At 45.2% G+C, this 17500-nt stretch overlaps 1 protein-coding gene across 1 annotated transcript in view; it reads left to right on the forward strand.

The window, feature by feature from the left end:
- Window positions 1-17500, forward strand: part of LOC311229841 (trypsin-like) — a gene marked incomplete at both ends in the record, with an annotated part of 37137 nt that overhangs the window by 1022 nt on the left and 18615 nt on the right. Inside the window, one exon of the mRNA XM_084315914.1 lies at window positions 6927-7086. Coding sequence (XP_084172040.1) covers window positions 6927-7086 — 160 coding nt within the window. The remainder of the gene's footprint in view (window positions 1-6926; window positions 7087-17500) is intronic.

Here is a 17500-nt window from a genome sequence, read left to right on the forward strand (position 1 = left end):
AACCTTATCTTCCTCTGCTCTGAAGCTTTATAACCTTCTCTTCCTCTGCTCTCAAGTTTTATAACCTTCTCTTCCTCTGCTCTGAAGCTTTATAACCTTCTCTTCCTCTGCTCTGAAACTTTATAACCTTCTCTTCCTCTGTTCTGAAGCTTTATAACCTTCTCTTCCTCTGCTCTGAAGCTTTATAACCTTCTCTTCCTCTGCTCTGAAACTTTATAACCTTCTCTTCCTCTGCTCTGAAGCTTTATAACATTCTATTATTTTGCTATGAAGCTTTATAACCTTCTCTTCCTCTGCTCTCAAGTTTTATAACCTTCTCTTCTTCTGCTCTGAAGCTTTATAACCTTCTCTTCCTCTGCTCTGAAGCTTTATAACATTCTATTATTTTGCTATGAAGCTTTATAACCTTCTCTTCCTCTGCTCTCAAGTTTTATAACATTCTCTTCTTCTGCTCTGAAGCTTTATAACCTTCTCTTCCTCTGCTCTCAAGTTTTATAACCTTCTCTTCTTCTGCTCTGAAGCTTTATAACCTTTTATTCCTCTGCTCTGAAGCTTTATAATCTTCTCTTCTTCTGCTCTGAAGCTTTATAACCTTCTCTTCCTCTGTTCTGAAGCGTTATAACCTTCTCTTCCTCTGCTCTGAAGCTTTATAACCTTCTCTTCCTCTGCTCTGAAGCTTTATAACCTTCTCTTCCTCTGCTCTGAACCTTTATAACCTTCTCTTCTTCTGCTCTGAAGCTTTATAACCTTCTCTTCCTCTGCTCTGAAGCTTTATAACCTTCTCTTCCTCTGCTCTGAAGCTTTATAACCTTCTCTTCCTCTGCTCTGAAGCTTTATAACCTTCTCTTCCTCTGCTCTGAAGCTTTATAACATTCTGAGGGGTTCGGGTTAACGGCGTCTGCGACGGGTTTCCGATGCTGAATTCACAGTAAAATACGATCTCCAATGTACCAAGTAAAGTGGCTAGTTAGTTCCATTCCATTATCATGCCTCTTGGCCTGGGGCCAATGTACTGTATAGAGGAGTTATTATTGCATAACCCAGCCAGGGCAGCCCTCCCTCTAATGTGTCCCAGCCCAGGCCGGCGTGCTGCTGACACTAGAAGGTCAGGCCCTATTGGATTACCTTCATTACAGAGAGGCCTCCCAGGTGACGGAGAACCGCTAATTGTTAACCGAGGTCAACAGAGAAAAGATTAGTGCTTCTCACATTTTTATGTGTTCAGCTGCTCCTTCACACCCTCCTGATTTATAGGTGGAGTTTTGATGTTTTGATGTTTTTATGTTTTTTTCCCTTGCACTGAATAAAACCTGTTCTTCTTCCTTTCTTCATCTTACTTTGTCCCGCCCACTTTCATGGTCTATAGCAGTGGTTCTCAAACTATGGGTCACGACTCAATGTGGGGTAGGTGACAGTAGGGTCGCGCATTGGCAAGTAAAAGAAATAAAATTATTATAATATTTTTTTTTAATGTTCTGGCAACATATTTTGGCTAAATATGCCTCGTTTTATAAATGTGTATTGATAACATTACATGTAATTACATAATTACATTTTCTAATAAATATGCATGATCAAGTTTGTTGACAGAATCCGGCTATAGGGCGACAATAATGTTGTCAAGAGGCATAGTTTCTATCTTTGGTGTGGTTTATTTATTCACATGGAAGAGCAGCAGTTCTATAGTTCTCCTCTCACTGAGAGGCTGGGGGAAAGAGAAAGAATGGGAGGAGACATCTCTATTTATACTTGCCACCTGGTGGTGTTCCTGAGTGGCTCCGCCTAGAGCGCCCTCTAGTGGAAACAGTTATATATATGCAGTTAGACAGTTACTAACAATCCTACACAGAACCTCTGACTTCAACAAAGTTCAACAACGTGGGCTTTTATTTTGATATTCCTTAATTCCACGTTGAAATTACACAATACATTAAGTGTGGGGTCCCCAAAAAATGTCCTAAATAAAATGGGGTCGTGGTATAAAAAAGTTTGAGAACCCCTGGTCTATAGCATCGTCAGTGGCGATTCTAGGATTTTTTTAACAGGGGGGGCATGAGCTAGTATGGGGGGGCAAAAAAAATAAAAAACCGGAAGTACATATTTATTTTTTGACATGCATTTTCTTTTTCTTTTTTTTTCTTTTTTTGCTACGTATGACCGGTAAGTATAAAGGAAGTTGGGTTTATCTAGACAGGTGTAGCAGGTAAGGTATAAAGGTAAGTATATTAGGTTACATTATTTTACCAGTAGCAGATCAGACAACTCTTTTCAGCCATTGGGGTTCATAGAAAATATTTTATTGGCACCACTGCTGTACAAGTCTCTTTTTTTCACATGAAAGACACAACAACACAATAATAATAATAATAATACATAAGACATCACAGGACAGAAACATATTGCAATAATGACAAGATAATAGAGATAAAATAGAATAAATCAAATTAAAACAGAAATACAATTTTAATTATATTGATAGACATTACAAAAGAGATTCCTAATTACAACAATAATTGTTCAACCAAGGGCTGTCTACTATTAACAAACCTAAAACATGTTAGCCATTGTAGGTCATTCACCAGGTCAGAGCGAAATAGTCAATTATAGGCACAACTCCCAATATCAGTAACGGGTCTATTGTTCTAAGAATAACATTCGTCTAAGAGCCCAATAGCCAGCAAGGCCACTGGACTGGAGACCAGAAGCAGAGCAGCCATTGGAGTGCTGAACAAGTATTTTAAAGTGTTTTATCACTCAATAAATTCAATTAATGATAAACTAAATTAATTGTATCACTCTATAAAGTTGCCCCATGGCATGCAATTATTCATTCATATTAATTCAATTATTTGCATGTGAGTGAAAGGTACATGCATTGTTTCAAATATTGTATTGCTACCAGTGCTGTGCTTATTTACATTTATACAACTGGTTACAAATCAAAAAGTATTTTAAACAAGTGTTTTCTCACTCAATTATCAAGTTGCCCCATGACATGATAGGGATTCAAGTATTTCATGAATGCATTTGAGGCATATATACATATCTTCTGTATATTACTATACAGGCATGTATAGCAACCTATAATTGACTCTTTGATGTCCGGCTCTGACCTTTTTTGATTGATTGATTGAAAACTTTATTAACAGATTGCAGAATGAGTACAATACAGTATGGCTCAATACACACAATTGTTAAGGGGATGCAGACCAGAGAAAGACTTTCGTCTTGTTTACATCAGGGTCCCCCATTTTCAATTCATAATGACATTTATGACATACATGACAACATACAGATATATATCATGACATTTATGACATACAAACATGACATAGATATACAGTACTGTTACATTTGTGACATACAAGATATGCAAATATACAGTAGGACTGTTAAATAGAGATCCTAACAGAAAATATATACATATGAGGGGGAGGAAACTGTACATTATTTCGGAGAGGGTGGGTGGGTGGGAGCTGGGGTTTAGACATTTACGGGGGCCAGGTGCTCTTTGTCTTTCTTTGAGAGCGGTTTTGAAGGTGGGATAAACAATTTTTTACGGCTGTGGGTAGGGCGTTCCACATTGATGTGGCATAATTGCGAAACGTGTTTAGTCCCTTGTTTGAGCCGAATCTGGGTTGAACATGAAAGCAGTGAGGTAAGTTTGTCTTCTTGAAGTTGTTCTGACTGAATCTGCAGTGCACCCCGCTTCTCAGTCTGTCGTCGTTGCACTTCCAAATTGCAATCAGCGCTGGAGTTCTCAAGGGTTGCTTCTTGAAGCAGTCAAAATGCGCTCCTTGGCTACACCTACAATGGTTGTCAATCATTTTTACATCAGCTGTGACCGGTTCAGAAGAACCCACATTGAACTTGAGAGGTTATGTATCCTTTATTCCTTCAGCGCCGGCCAATTATAGTCCCCTGTGTAACTACTGTAACCAGAGTGCTACGGACTGGTTTAAATTTGCATCAGCTTGCGCCAATATGGGCAGGGGCACAATGGGGCCATATACATTTAGTCATTTAGGGCAGGGGCACAGTGGGGGCACATACATTTAGTAATTTAGCTGACGCTTTTATCCAAAGCGACAAGTCATCAGGAAGGGCACAACTCTATCAGCTGAGTAACAATGTTCATCAAAGTGTTGAGTGCTACAGTGTAGGTTAGTTTATTAGGACAAGTGCATGATGACAGTAAGGTTAGTTAGGGTTATATTTTTTTTATTAAAAATTAAAATTAAATTAAAATTAAAAAAATCTCCTGAGATTTCAGGGGGTGCCCCAGTGGTAAAATCGTCACTGACTGCATCGTGGCAAAGATGCTGTAGACGGTTTCAAAGTGACGATGGTAACATTATTAAAAGGAGTGGACCCAAATGTATTTCCCTGTCGCAATGCAAGGAAACTGTAAAAGAACGAAGGGTCATCACGTCACTGTGTAGTGCGTGTGTGAACGCACAATGGTGCCAATTGTGGAAAACGTTCAGTTCGGCCGACATTGAGTTGAATGGGATCAGCCGTCTCCTCGTTTATGACCTTTCATTTAAACAGTTTATTACCTCGGATGTCAGAATCATCTGCAATCTGTTGCTTTGTTAACTAGCTAACGTTTGATATATTGGTTGATTTATATTTCCTCAGATAGCTTGTATATTTTGTATAATATAAGTGGCACAAAAGTCTGACACCAAGCAGAGCATATAACGCTGGTATTCGGACGTGATGACCCTTCATTATAAAACGCTGGTATTCGCTTTAAAAAACATAAATGTATGTTTTTGTATAGTATAGTTAGTATAGTTAGTATAGTATTACATATAGCATAACTGTATATTGTATAGAATATTGTATAATAGTGTATATAGGACTCGTAAGCTTAGCATTGTATTGTATTTGATCTTAGTACCTTTTATCATGTCTATTTATTATCTATTCTATTTTATTCTATTATTATTAGTATTTTTTTGCACAATCAAGTGCATGGCCACCTTAATTTCACTACATGTCTTGTGTATGTATGTGACTAATAAATCTCTTGAATCTTGTATTATAATGTGACAACCCTTCCTTCTTTTATAGTTTCCTTGTTATAAAACGCTGGTATTCTAATGTGACGACCCTTCCTTCTTTTATAGTTTCCTTGTTATAAAACGCTGGTATTCTGATGTGACGACCCTTCCTTCTTTTATATTTTCTTTGTCACAGTGTTTGCAATAGCTGACAGGGGATACACTTGGGGCCTGAGCTGTTTCCCTATAGAATTCTTCTGAAACTGTCTATAGATGGTTTCAAAGTGACAATTGTCACAATAAACATTCTAAAGCAGGGGTGTCAAACTCATTTTCACAGAGGGCCACATCAGCATTATGGTTGCCCTCAAAGGGCCAAAGACCGTATAAATGTTAATGTAATGTAAAATAAATGTAGCTACTCATTTACATATTGTTAAACATGTTATTTCTGTATTTATTACTTATTCAAGTTATACATATTGCATATGCATTTGCATAGATGTAAAAATATATGTTAGCTTATGTTATTTTAACAAATAATTTTAGTTTATCAGAACCCCATATTACTCCATCAATCAATGATCAAACCATTCAAGTAAATAACAAAGAAGAATATCATCAAATACAAGCTATGACATTAAGTTTGTTCAAAACCTTTTTGTCACAGTCAAGAGGGGCAGAACTAACAACTGTGAGCTGCAAAGAACACGTGGGACAGATGTAGCAGATGTTACAAAAACAAATGTCTGCACACAACCTTGCAGAGGCCATACATCCAACTAATGGAAGATAGTTTAATTAACTTTAATTAACAGATTGCAGAATGGGTACAGTACAGTACAGCTCAATACACACAATTGTTAAGGGGATGCAGACCAGAGAAAGACTTTCGACTTGTTTACATCAGGGTCCCTCATTTTCAATTCGTAATGAAATTGCTATTATGTGTCTGCATGAACACACAACTGTAACTGTACTCAAAAATAACAAAATAAGGGTTGTCTCAGTTCACAACTATATTGGTCAAGTTTTGGGTGGGACTTGTTTGCGTCCCTACAGCTTCTTATTCAATTGAGCGAGATGCTCGGTTATGTCACACAGCCAGTTTTCATCTGACAGTTCAGACAATATTTCTTCAACCCTTTGTTACCTATTCCGCCTGGATCTTTTTTGTATTTTGGGCTGTAAAATTGTCAAAGAATGTCTGAGGAGTAAGTGCTTTTGGCTTTTTTCCTTTGTTACTTCATCAATACCTCAGATGTTCAACATACATGTATGTGTAAGAATGTGTAATAACTAAGGCTGTCAAAGTTAAAGCTTTATTAACGCATTAACCCACAATTATTTTAACGCCGCTATTTTTTAACCCAAGATTAATGTTAAATGTTGTGGCGGGCCACATTTGGCCCGCGGGCCATGAGTTTGACACCTATGTTCTAAAGGGACCCAAGTTTATTTCCTATTGTAATGCAGTAGTGGACAGGAAATACACGGTTACCTAGCAACATAATCCCACAAGGGTACAGCCTCTCACCTGCACCTGTTTACTTTTACTCCTATTTTTATATTCAGATTTCATTTTAATGCCTTTATTTATCCCCATGCTGCTATGTCCTCCAAAGGGGATCAATAGGAATATCTTATCATATCGTATCGTATCTTATATTATCGTATTGTATCTTATCTTATCATATCATATCTTATCTTATTTTATCGTATCTTATTTCATCTCATCTCATCTCATCTGATCTCATCTCATCTTATCTTATCGTATCTCATCTTATTTGATCTTATCTTATCTTATCTTATCGTATCTAATCTTATCTTATCTCATCCTATCTTCTCTCATCCTATCTTAACTCATCTCATCTCATTTTACCTTATCTTATACTGTGAGGTGGTGTTGTGTTTCAGGTGTGCAGCTCATGCAGGGCCGCATTGTGGGGGGCTACACCCCGGCTCCAAACTCCATCAAGTACATGGTGTCGCTGCAGAGCACCCAGGGACTGCACTTCTGCGGAGGGTCCCTGGTCCACAAGTACTGGGTGCTGACTGCTGCTCACTGTGACATCGGGTAAGAGGCCCTCTTAATAACTCCTTACCTCCATGTTTCAAAACGAAGGTTATCCTATAACCCTAGTTATATGAATACTGGCTGAGCGTCTCGCTCTGCCATTATGAGTCATCTCATGCACCTATTGTGCACGTGAAAAAGTTGCACATGCACGTCACTTGCATGTGACCACGCCTACTCCCGTGTGTGCCTACAAGACACAGGAAGTGGTCACGTCCACGCCCTTCCAAGTCTGAATTCCATGCGTGAAAAACATCCAAGGGTCCTCAGGGCGCTGAAGAGCGAGACGCTCAGCCAGTATTCATATAACTAGGGCTATAAGATAACCTTCGTTAAATATTCATACTGGCTAATCGCATCTCGCTCTGCCATTATGAGATCAAAAGGGGCAGAGCGGACGCGTGGCCACGTCAAATGCATCCCCCGTCCTAACGAAGGGGGGGAGGCAGTCAACTACAACCAATGTGCAAAAAAGGAAACAAGTCACCCCAGAACACACAGTGCAAGCGGGACCATGTGTGACATAGCACTCCGCGGTCCACACCCACACACACCTGCTAGCCCACCTGATGGCAGGATGCAGGAGAGGTCCCGGACCTCAGGACCACTTGGGAGACAGAGCCCCCAGTCATGTCCATGAGGTAAAACCTAACAAAAGGGCCCGGGGAGGACCAGGAGGCCGCAGCGCAGATGCCCTCCACCGAGGCCCCCCCAAACAGGGCAGTGGAGGCCGCCACTCCACGAGTGGAGTGTGCCCTGACGCCTGCGGGGGGAACCTGTCCAGCCAAAGTGTAGCAGAGGGCAATCCCCTCGCACAACCAATGTGACAGGCGTTGCTTGGACAGCGCCTTACCCGCGTGAGTGCCACCGTAACAAACAACAGTAGATCGGTAGCCCTGAGATCCTGCGTGCGACTAAGGTAAACCTTCAGCGCACGGACAGGACACAACAGGTGAAGGCTCGCCTCCAACTCACTAGTGTGAGAAGGAGGGTGAAACGCCTGAAGCACAATATCCCTGGAGCGATAGGAGCTCCGGATATTCTTTGGCACGAAGGCTGGATTAGGCCTCAGAGTCGCACTGCTATCGGCCCGAATAGACAGGCACTCTGACCGCATCGAGAGAGCACACAGCTCACCCACGCGTTTAGCAGAGGTGATGGCCAAAAGGAACGCGGTCTTAAAGACAGACGATCCAATGGCGACTGCTCAAGAGGCTCAAACGGGGCCCCCAACAGCCTTTCCAGGAACAGTTGGCGGTCCGACTTGGAGACAGAGCACGTTCCACAGGCTTGAGACGCTGTGCGCCAAGCAGGAAACGTTCAGGGTGGAAACGAAGTTTGCCCTCAAAGCCCACATGACAAGAAGATGTAGCTGCGGCGTATACCTTCACTGTCGAGGCCGACCGCCTATCCAGGATAGACCGGAGGAAGGACAGAACCGAGTCCAGGGGGCATGACACCGGGTCCAGGCCCCCAACCTCACACCACTCTCGAACTATACACCACTTCCCTGCGTAAACCGCGGTAGTGGAGGGAGCGCGCGCGTTCTGGATGGTGTTAACCACAGTAGAGTTAAGACGCATCCCCTCCAGATTCACCCTTTCAGCAGCCAAGCCATTAGAGGCTGCCCCAGAACAGGAGGCAGAAACAGTGTTCCGCATGCCTGAGAGAGGTGACCACGGAACAGGCCACGGCGGGGCCACCAAGAGCTGAATCAGGGCCGGGAACCACACAGCTGTGCCCCGGTCTGGCGCGACCAGGATCAAAGTCCTGCGCTCCTGACGTACCCGCTCCAACAGCTGAGCTATCAGGTGTATGGGGGGGGACGCGTACAGAATCCCGGGCGGCCACGGACTGAATCGGCCGCCGCCTGGTGGAGAGGGGGGAGCATACTCCTCCCTGTCTGTTGATATACGACGCCGACGTTGTGCTGTCCGTCCTGATCAGAACATGCTCGCCCATCACATGATGGCCGAGCTGTCTGAGGACTAGAAGCACTGCCTTCAATTCCAACACATTGATATGTAGTGCAGACCGGGCAGCATAGTCCTTGCCAGCTGCCCCCTACTGCGTCGGTCCGACACGTCCCCCCCCATCCCGTGAGGGAGGCATCGGTGAAGACTGTGACGTGTGACAGCCTGCTGCCCATGGGGACCCCACTGGTGAGGGCCCCAGGCCCCCCACAGTGGGCGAGGTCCCCCAGTACTGACATGGAAACCCACCTCTGTATCCTCCTCATGAAGAGGAGGCCAAGAGGGACCACAGCTTGAGCAGATGCCATCATACCGAGCAGGCGCATCACGGACAGCGCCGTAACCGTCCTGCCAGGACGGAACCTCCCGAGTGCACCGAGAATATCCTCTCGCCGCCGCTCTGAAAGGGATGCCCACATAGACTTTGAGCTTAGAATTAAGCCCACGTACTCCACCTGTTGACTGGGAAGAGGAGTACTCTTCTTCCAGTTCACAGCAAAACCCAGGCTGGTGAGGAATTCCAGCACCTGCCTGGTATGAGACCTGGCGATCTCCTCTGAGCGGCTGAGGACCAGAACGTCGTCTAGGGTAGAATAAAATGCGTATCCCCTGACGACGCAGAGGTCTCCACGCACTTGGTGAAGATGCGAGGAGCCAGAGAATAGCCGAACGGCAGCCTCTGGTATCGTACGCTATGCCCTGAAACAGGAAGCGTAGGAGGGAAGATCGGGATGTGAAAATACGCATCATTCAGGTCTATGGAGGTGAACCAGTCTCCCACTCTGACAGCCCTTAACAGCTGTTTGACGGTCAACATTCTGAACCTTCTATGGGCATCAGAGAATATCGGGAGTAAACGCCACTCATCGCGTCCTCCCATGGGACCACGACGATGGCCTGCTTCGCCACCAGAGAATGAAATGCTTCGGCCAGGGCTGTCACTGCCGCGGACTCTGACAATAGAGTCTGTACCAAACCCAAAAACGGAGGGTTGGGGTGTGCAAACTGTAACACAAGCCCCGCCCTCAGCGTTCTCTCCATCCACACCGACATATGGCACTACTGTAGCCATACATGGTAAAAATCCCAAAGCGCCCCCGCCGCCAACTGGCGCCGGTTTGCTAAGAATCACAGACATGTGGCCCGGTCCCTCCCGCTGTGCATTGCAAACCCTGGTTTTGCCAACCGTGCAAGCAAGGTGTCTCGCGGAGTCGGGATATCGCACCCTGACTCTACCAACGAGGCAATCGCACCCAAGGGGGACCCCGACAAAAAGGGGCGGTCTGATACGGGGGGAGCGCCCCCGCTGAGCATCTTCCCGGCTTAGCTTGGTGGGGACAGCCTGCTCTGCGGCTGGACATGCATGGTGTATGGTCCCCACGCTGCCCGATAGGGTGAGTCCCTACACACCGTCCCTGTAGTGATATTACTACCACCCAAATTATGCGTTCCTGACTGACCACCGCGGGATTGGAAGTCCGGACGGGGGAGGCACTAACGTAATACCCGGCCTGACGAGGGCGGGGCTGGGGGAACCCACGCTACGACCTCCTGGGCCTAGAGTTCCCCTCCTGACAAAAAAAATGTGATACAGGGAACCCTGCTCCATCATCAGATACAACACCAGGCTCACCAATACAGACGCAGGACTTGTGGTGCGGGAGCCTCCTGACAGTACAGCATTCTCATAGACAGACCCAAGCCTAGCTAGCAGCTGGGTGTCAGCCCCTGTCTCCATGAGAAGTGATATGTGGGGCCGCTTGCGCTTCACTGGAAGAACGCGGACCGCAGCCAGAGGGGACACAACAGAGCCCTGAATCCCGTAGTGTAGCGGGGGGGGACTGAACGGAGAGCGTGCTAGACACAGCTAGATGGCAAAGTTTTTTTAGGGCATGCCCATCTAATACAGCCGATCCCTCGGCCGCCGAGGCTGTCGGCACTGTGATAACCTATTCTCTTTGTGTCCAGGTTATCCCAGGCGGGGGACACATGGCCGCCGGTCGGGGGTCTCGCCGCAGCCACTGGTGAGGCCGTGCTCTCACCTCTGGCTGCGCTGTGTCTTCGCCCGTGCCTCCGTGGACAGACCAAAAATTCCATCCACGGAGAGGGGAGCCCTGAGGAGGAGAACCCTCCTCTCCTCCACCAGGGGAGATTGCTCCAACCAAAGATGTCTGTGAACAAGAGTCGACAGCATCCTAGCCCTCCCTGCGGTTATTGCCTGCGGCTGGGTCAAAAGCTGAATAACCTCAAAACCTTGCACGATGGTTTTGACGTCGGCTAGTCCTAAGACCCCATCACCCGACACCATTTTCGACAGAAAAACAGCCAATTGAGTTGCTGCTCAATTCTGTACTGCGGCGGTATAAGCTTCAACAGCCCACTCAGCCCCCTGCCGGGCCGACTCGCCCCTTGGCGTCGGCTACCGGGCGGGATACCGCTCTACCATGTCAGGACAAAGGACCGATGCCACCCGCTTCTCTAAGCATGGCACACCAGTGGCGGCTGCTGACCAATTCTATTTACTAGTGAAGCACTGCTTCACTAGTAGTCATGCAATAACCTCCACTGCGGCACACCTGTCCTGAGCCCCGTCGTCAGACCGTCCACCCGTGTAAGGCAGTGGCGTCGTGTGGGTAAAATAACAGAGGATGCAAAAAAATAAGTTATTAATATTTTTTTATTAAAATCTTTTATTAATATTATTAAAAACAAAAACAAATTATATTTAAGCCAAGCAGTCACCATGTACAGTATGGCTCGGCGGCCAGTCAAACCAAGCAGTCACCATGTACAGTATGGCTCGGCGGCCAGTCAAACCAAGCAGTCAACATGTACAGTATGGCTCGGCGGCCAGTCAAACCAAGCAGTCACCATGTACAGTATGGCTCGGCGGCCAGTCAAACCAAGCAGTCAACATGTACAGTATGGCTCGGCGGCCAGTCAAACCAAGCAGTCACCTAGCCCCTTTCATGACTGTGATACACTGTAACAACTACTACCTTACACTGTAATCATAACTACTACTACCTATTTTTGGGGAAGCTTGGCTTCCCTTGGCTTCCATGAATATTCGCCACTGGGTAAGGGATGAATGAATAAATTAATGAAAACTTTATTAACAGATTGCAGGATGGGCACACTTACCACGGCCCAATACACACAACTGCTAAGGGTATGCAGACCAGAGAAAAACGTTTGTCTTGTCTACATCAGGGTCCCCCTGTTAAAGTTAGAGGTTATATGTAGGATTGCAAGTAACTGTCTAACTGTACACAACTGTTTCCAATGACTGTACATAACTGTTTCCACAAGAGGGCGCTATAGGCGGAGCCGCTAATGCTACCGCCAGGTGGAGGGTATTTAAGGAGATGTCTCCTCCCCCTCTATCTCTTTCCCACCTACCTCTCACGGAGAGGAGATCTCATGTGCTGCTGTGAAATGTAAATAATAAACCACGCCGATTAAAGGCATGACCACATTATTGTCACCCCATAGCCAGACTCTGTCAACACCCCCATTTTCAATTCATAGATTCATAAATGCATAGGGTAGACAAGCCTCAGATACCGTTTGACCTACAGCAATGTAATGGTTAAACAGTGGGAACTGAACACAGCCCCGGCGGGACAACACGTGGGAGCAGCGTCCCGAAAACCAACAGAATTAGTAGTAGCTGCGCGCGCCATGATAAATGGAAAAACATTTAACAACGTGTCACATTCATCCAAATACACAGCCCCCCGCGCCATCACACCGCCCGGTCGTCACACGGGACAACCAGCAGTAGTGAACATGCTAGTACCAAAGCCTGCCGGTGTCGGCCCCCCTACCTGAGCGTGATGTGGCTCGACCGCCGACCGTTGCGCGTAGTCCGTCGGTCCACTGCCGGGAATCGAGGACAGACCAGAATAGGGCCGACGTTGCGTCTGGACACGCCGAAGAGGGTCCGGGGGCTGGCGAATCACCGGCGAAAGTCCAACCTTGTTTAATTTCTCCTTTCGCTTCATAATAATTTCCACTGGTTGAAATGCATAATGAACAATCTCACGCTGGAAAAAGACGAAGAAGGGCATGGACGTGACCACTTCCTGTGTCTTGTAGGTGTAACGGAGGTACCGCAGTATATCCACAGTCACAGGTACAAGTAGTGACGTGGCTGTGGATGGTAAGCGGTACTGCAAGTAAACTCACTCCCCAGAGGCATCCAGACCCGGAAGCAAATAGTGAATTCACTTCTTGCTTAGTGGTCTGTGATGCCGCCCGCGACGCGGGCGTCCGGGGTTCAACTCCCACTCAGGGCGATCCCTTAACAGGGGTCGAATCGACTTAACACAACGCAGACAAGATCAGACCGGCTACATAGGCACACACAGGAGTAGGCGTGGTCACGTGCAAGTGACGTGCATGTGCAACTTTTTCACGTGCACAATAGGTGCATGAGATGCCATCTCATAATGGCAGAGCGAGACGCGATTGGCCAGTATGAATATATAACAGCCGAGCCGTGGGGGACCTCGCTATGTCTTCAAATGCAACACGGTCTCATCAGAAAACGTCATTTCTATTTGAGTTCTAGTCTACTCCCCTGTGCTGCTATGAACCATGTGCTGTTATGAACCCTGTGCTGCTATGAGCCTGTGCTGCTATGAACCTGTGCTGTTATGACCCTGTGAACTATGTACCCTGGGCTGCTATGACCCTGTGAACAATGAACCCTGTGAACTATGAACCGTGTGCTGTTATGACCCTGTGAACTACATTTACATTTACATTTAGTCATTTAGCTGACGCTTTTATCCAAAGCGACTTACAAGTTCTGTACGACAAGACAGCAAGAAGGGTACAACTCTATCAGCTGAGTAACAATGTTCATCAAGTGTTGCGTGTTACAGTGTAGGTTAGTTTATTAGGACAAGTGCATGACAGTAAGGTTAGTCAGGGTTAGATTTTTTTTTTTTTTTTTTTATAAATCATTTCAGATAATGGTTGAAGAAGTGAGTCTTTAGTTGACGGCGAAAGATTGGACGGGATTCGGCTGTCCTAACTGGGATGGGTAGTTCATTCCACCATTGTGGGGCAAGGACTGAGAATAGGCGGCTTCTCTTTGATGACCCTCCGGGAGCTTGGATAGGAGTAGGTCTGAGGCGGCCAGAAGATGCAGCGTAGGGGTCTTGAGGGTGTGTAGTTAGAGACCATTGACCGGAGGTAGGCGGGAGCGGTTCCCTTTGCCGCACGGTATGCTAGGTCGAGGGCCTTGAAGCGGATACGTGCAGCAATGGGGAGCCAGTGCAGGTCCCTAAGAAGTGGGGTGACATGGGCCGACTTCGGTAGGTTTGAGATCAGGCGGGCCGCTGCGTTTTGAATGAGTTGAAGAGGCTTGGTGGCAGTGGCCGGGAGGCCAGCTAGCAGTGCGTTGCAGTAGTCGAGGCGGGAGATGACTGTTGATTGGACGAGGAGTTGGGTGGCTTCTTTTGTCAGGAAGGGGCGTATCCTTCTGACGTTGCTCAGGAGGAATCTGCAGGTTCTGGTTGTCGCTGCGATGTGAGCAGAGAAGTTCAACTGGTCGTCGAGGACAACACCAAGGTTCTTGGCGGTCGGGGACGCGGTCACAGCTGCATTCTCGACTATGAACCCTGTGCTGTTATGCTGGGAAAACCAAGATGGCGGCGCATGCACCAGCAAGGATTCTCTGTGAATTTGTTTGTTTAAACTAACAAAAATAACTGAGCAAAAGTGCTAGAAAACTACTGAAACAGAGAAGATAAGAAGGCAAAATAACAATAATGGCGGCCAAACAAAGGAAACTCGAGGATGACATGGAGGAGATTAAGATGTCTCTACACTCCCTGTCTGAGGAAATCAAAAAGGTGTCCAAGCAGGAACTATTTACAGAGTTAATGAGCGAAATGAAACAACTGAAAAACCTCTTAAAAGAAAAAGACGAGAAAATCGACTGTCTGGAAAAAAGAATTGATGAGTTGGAACAGTACACTAGAATGGACGACGTGATCATACGTGGACTGGAGACCACTCATCGAACATATGCAGGTGTGACGACCGGAGAGAGCAGAGGTGCAGACGCCCCGCAAGGGGAAATCGACACGTTGGAACGACAAATCATAACATTCTTTAAAAGCAAGGAAATTGATCTCAAGAGCGAAAGCATATCAGCATGCTACACATTCCCCAGAAAGGACCACCAGCATTCTAAGCCGGCCATCGTGATCCGCTTCGTGTCCCGAAAGGACAAGACGGCATTACTGAGAGAGTGGCGGAATCTGGACGGGACAGGTGTGTACCTTAACGAGCATCTCACCAGGAGGAACGCGGACATTGCAAGGCAGGCTCGCATCCTCCGAAAAGAGAAAAAGATCCAATCGACATGGACGAGGAATTGTAAAATCATGATCCGGCTAAACGGGAAGACACGTGAAGAAGCCAGGGTTGTCACAATTCGAGAGGTGAAGGATCTGGAGCCATTCAGATGACTAAACCCATCATGACGGAAGAACAAGGACATGACCGAGTGGGACTGCACACCGATAGAGATGAGTACCAATCGCTCTCAAAAGCTGAATACACAGAACACAAATTACATGATTTCAATTAATATGATGTTGACCCAGAAAATCATCTATGTAATGCAATCAATCCAATCTGGGAATACTACACAGAGGAACAATTTAACAACAATGCAGCTGTGTTTGTCGACGATGACTTGAAATGCAAAGCAGTTGAATATATATATATATATATTCCATGAAATATGACAGAATCAACAGACGAATATTTATGTGACGATAAAATACAAGACTTTGAATGTGATATCGACCCAGAAAGACATGTGTTTAATTCCATTGAAGCCAATTGTAATTATTATACTGAGGAACAATTTAGTGAATGTATAGTATTAGATAACACATTTTCGTTAATACATTTCAACTGTAGAAGCCTCTACAAAAACTTTGATAAGATTAATGATTATTTGAATACTCTTAAAGGCAAGTTTAAGCTGATAGCCTTATCGGAGACATGGTTGGAGGATGAAAGGGGTGTTGATTTCCACATTGACGGGTATGAACTATATCATATAAACAGAACAAGTAAGAAAGCAGGAGGTGTGGCACTTTTTGTGGATGGAGATTTTAAATGTAAACCAGTTGGATATATGACAATGGCTATTGATGACATAATGGAATGTTTAACGGTGGAAATCGAAATGGAAAAAATAAGCAATATAATTGTTACTTGTATATACAGGAGACCTGGGTCAAAGATAGAAACATTTACAGATACATTGGATGATTTGTTGAGTAGGGTAAACGGAAATAAGACATTTATTATTTGTGGAGATTATAATATTGACCTACTAAAGGTTTCTAAGCACAAGGCTTCAGCAGATTTTCTTGAATTATTGTATGGAAGAGGGTTATATCCACTGATCAGCAAGCCAAGTAGAATAACAGAAACCTCTGCTACATTAATAGATAATATTTGTATTAGTAGCTTTAAGGATAACATCATAAGTGGATTAGTCATAAATGATATAAGTGACCACTTACCTGTTTTTGTTACTTTTGATTTTCAATTGAAGAGAACAAAGGAGGAGGATGGGTACAGATATAAAAGGTTAAAGCCCAACCTCTAGGTTAAACCCTACTGATCAATTATGGGTAGTTTACATCATTGGTATATAATTTCATTATTTATTTTTTTTCATTTGACACCGGAAATGCCACTCTGAAAGAGTTAAAAAGGTCCACGCACGAATAACATGCACGCGCGAATCAAAAAAGCTTATCAAACGCCGACGTCACAACAGGTGTGGCTTGCATATTAATGAGCCGAATCTAATGTTGCTTTTCCACTAAAATAAAGTACTCAGTTTGTCTCCGTGTGGGGAGGCAGGGCTGCTGATGATCAGCATGAGAGCTCCAGAAATGACACGTGAAAAACTGCAGACCACTGATTGGTCAGAAGAGAGACGCGTGACGTCACTGTTTGGAGAGTCTGAACGAAAACAGAACGCCGCCATCTTTAATGTCTCGCGTAGGATGTCTTTTGTATGTTTGCAGCAAGAAACAAGTGCAATAAAAAAGGATACAGTCACTGTGTATTCTGCCTCATTTATTGATGAAACAAAACCGACATCAACACAATTTGCCACCGAGCGCAGAGTTTAGTCTGACAAAAAGATCGCTGATTAGTTACGCTTGTTGTTGGGGGTTAGGGACGTAACGTTAGTTAGCCTAATGCTAACGTTAGCAGATAGACACGAGAGGCTATCTGTGTAGAATAGACACAATGAGGTAACGTTAGCGTTAGCATAATAGACACAACGAGAGTCTGGTTAATGTTGTTATTGATTGATTGAATGAAAACTGTGTTTTACTCTGGCTTGCCAAGCTCATCATAGCCCCTTTCGTGACTGATGCACCGAG

Source organism: Notolepis coatsorum (genome assembly GCF_963971535.1).
Source record: "Notolepis coatsorum genome assembly, chromosome: 6".
NCBI lineage: Eukaryota > Metazoa > Chordata > Actinopteri > Aulopiformes > Paralepididae > Notolepis > Notolepis coatsorum.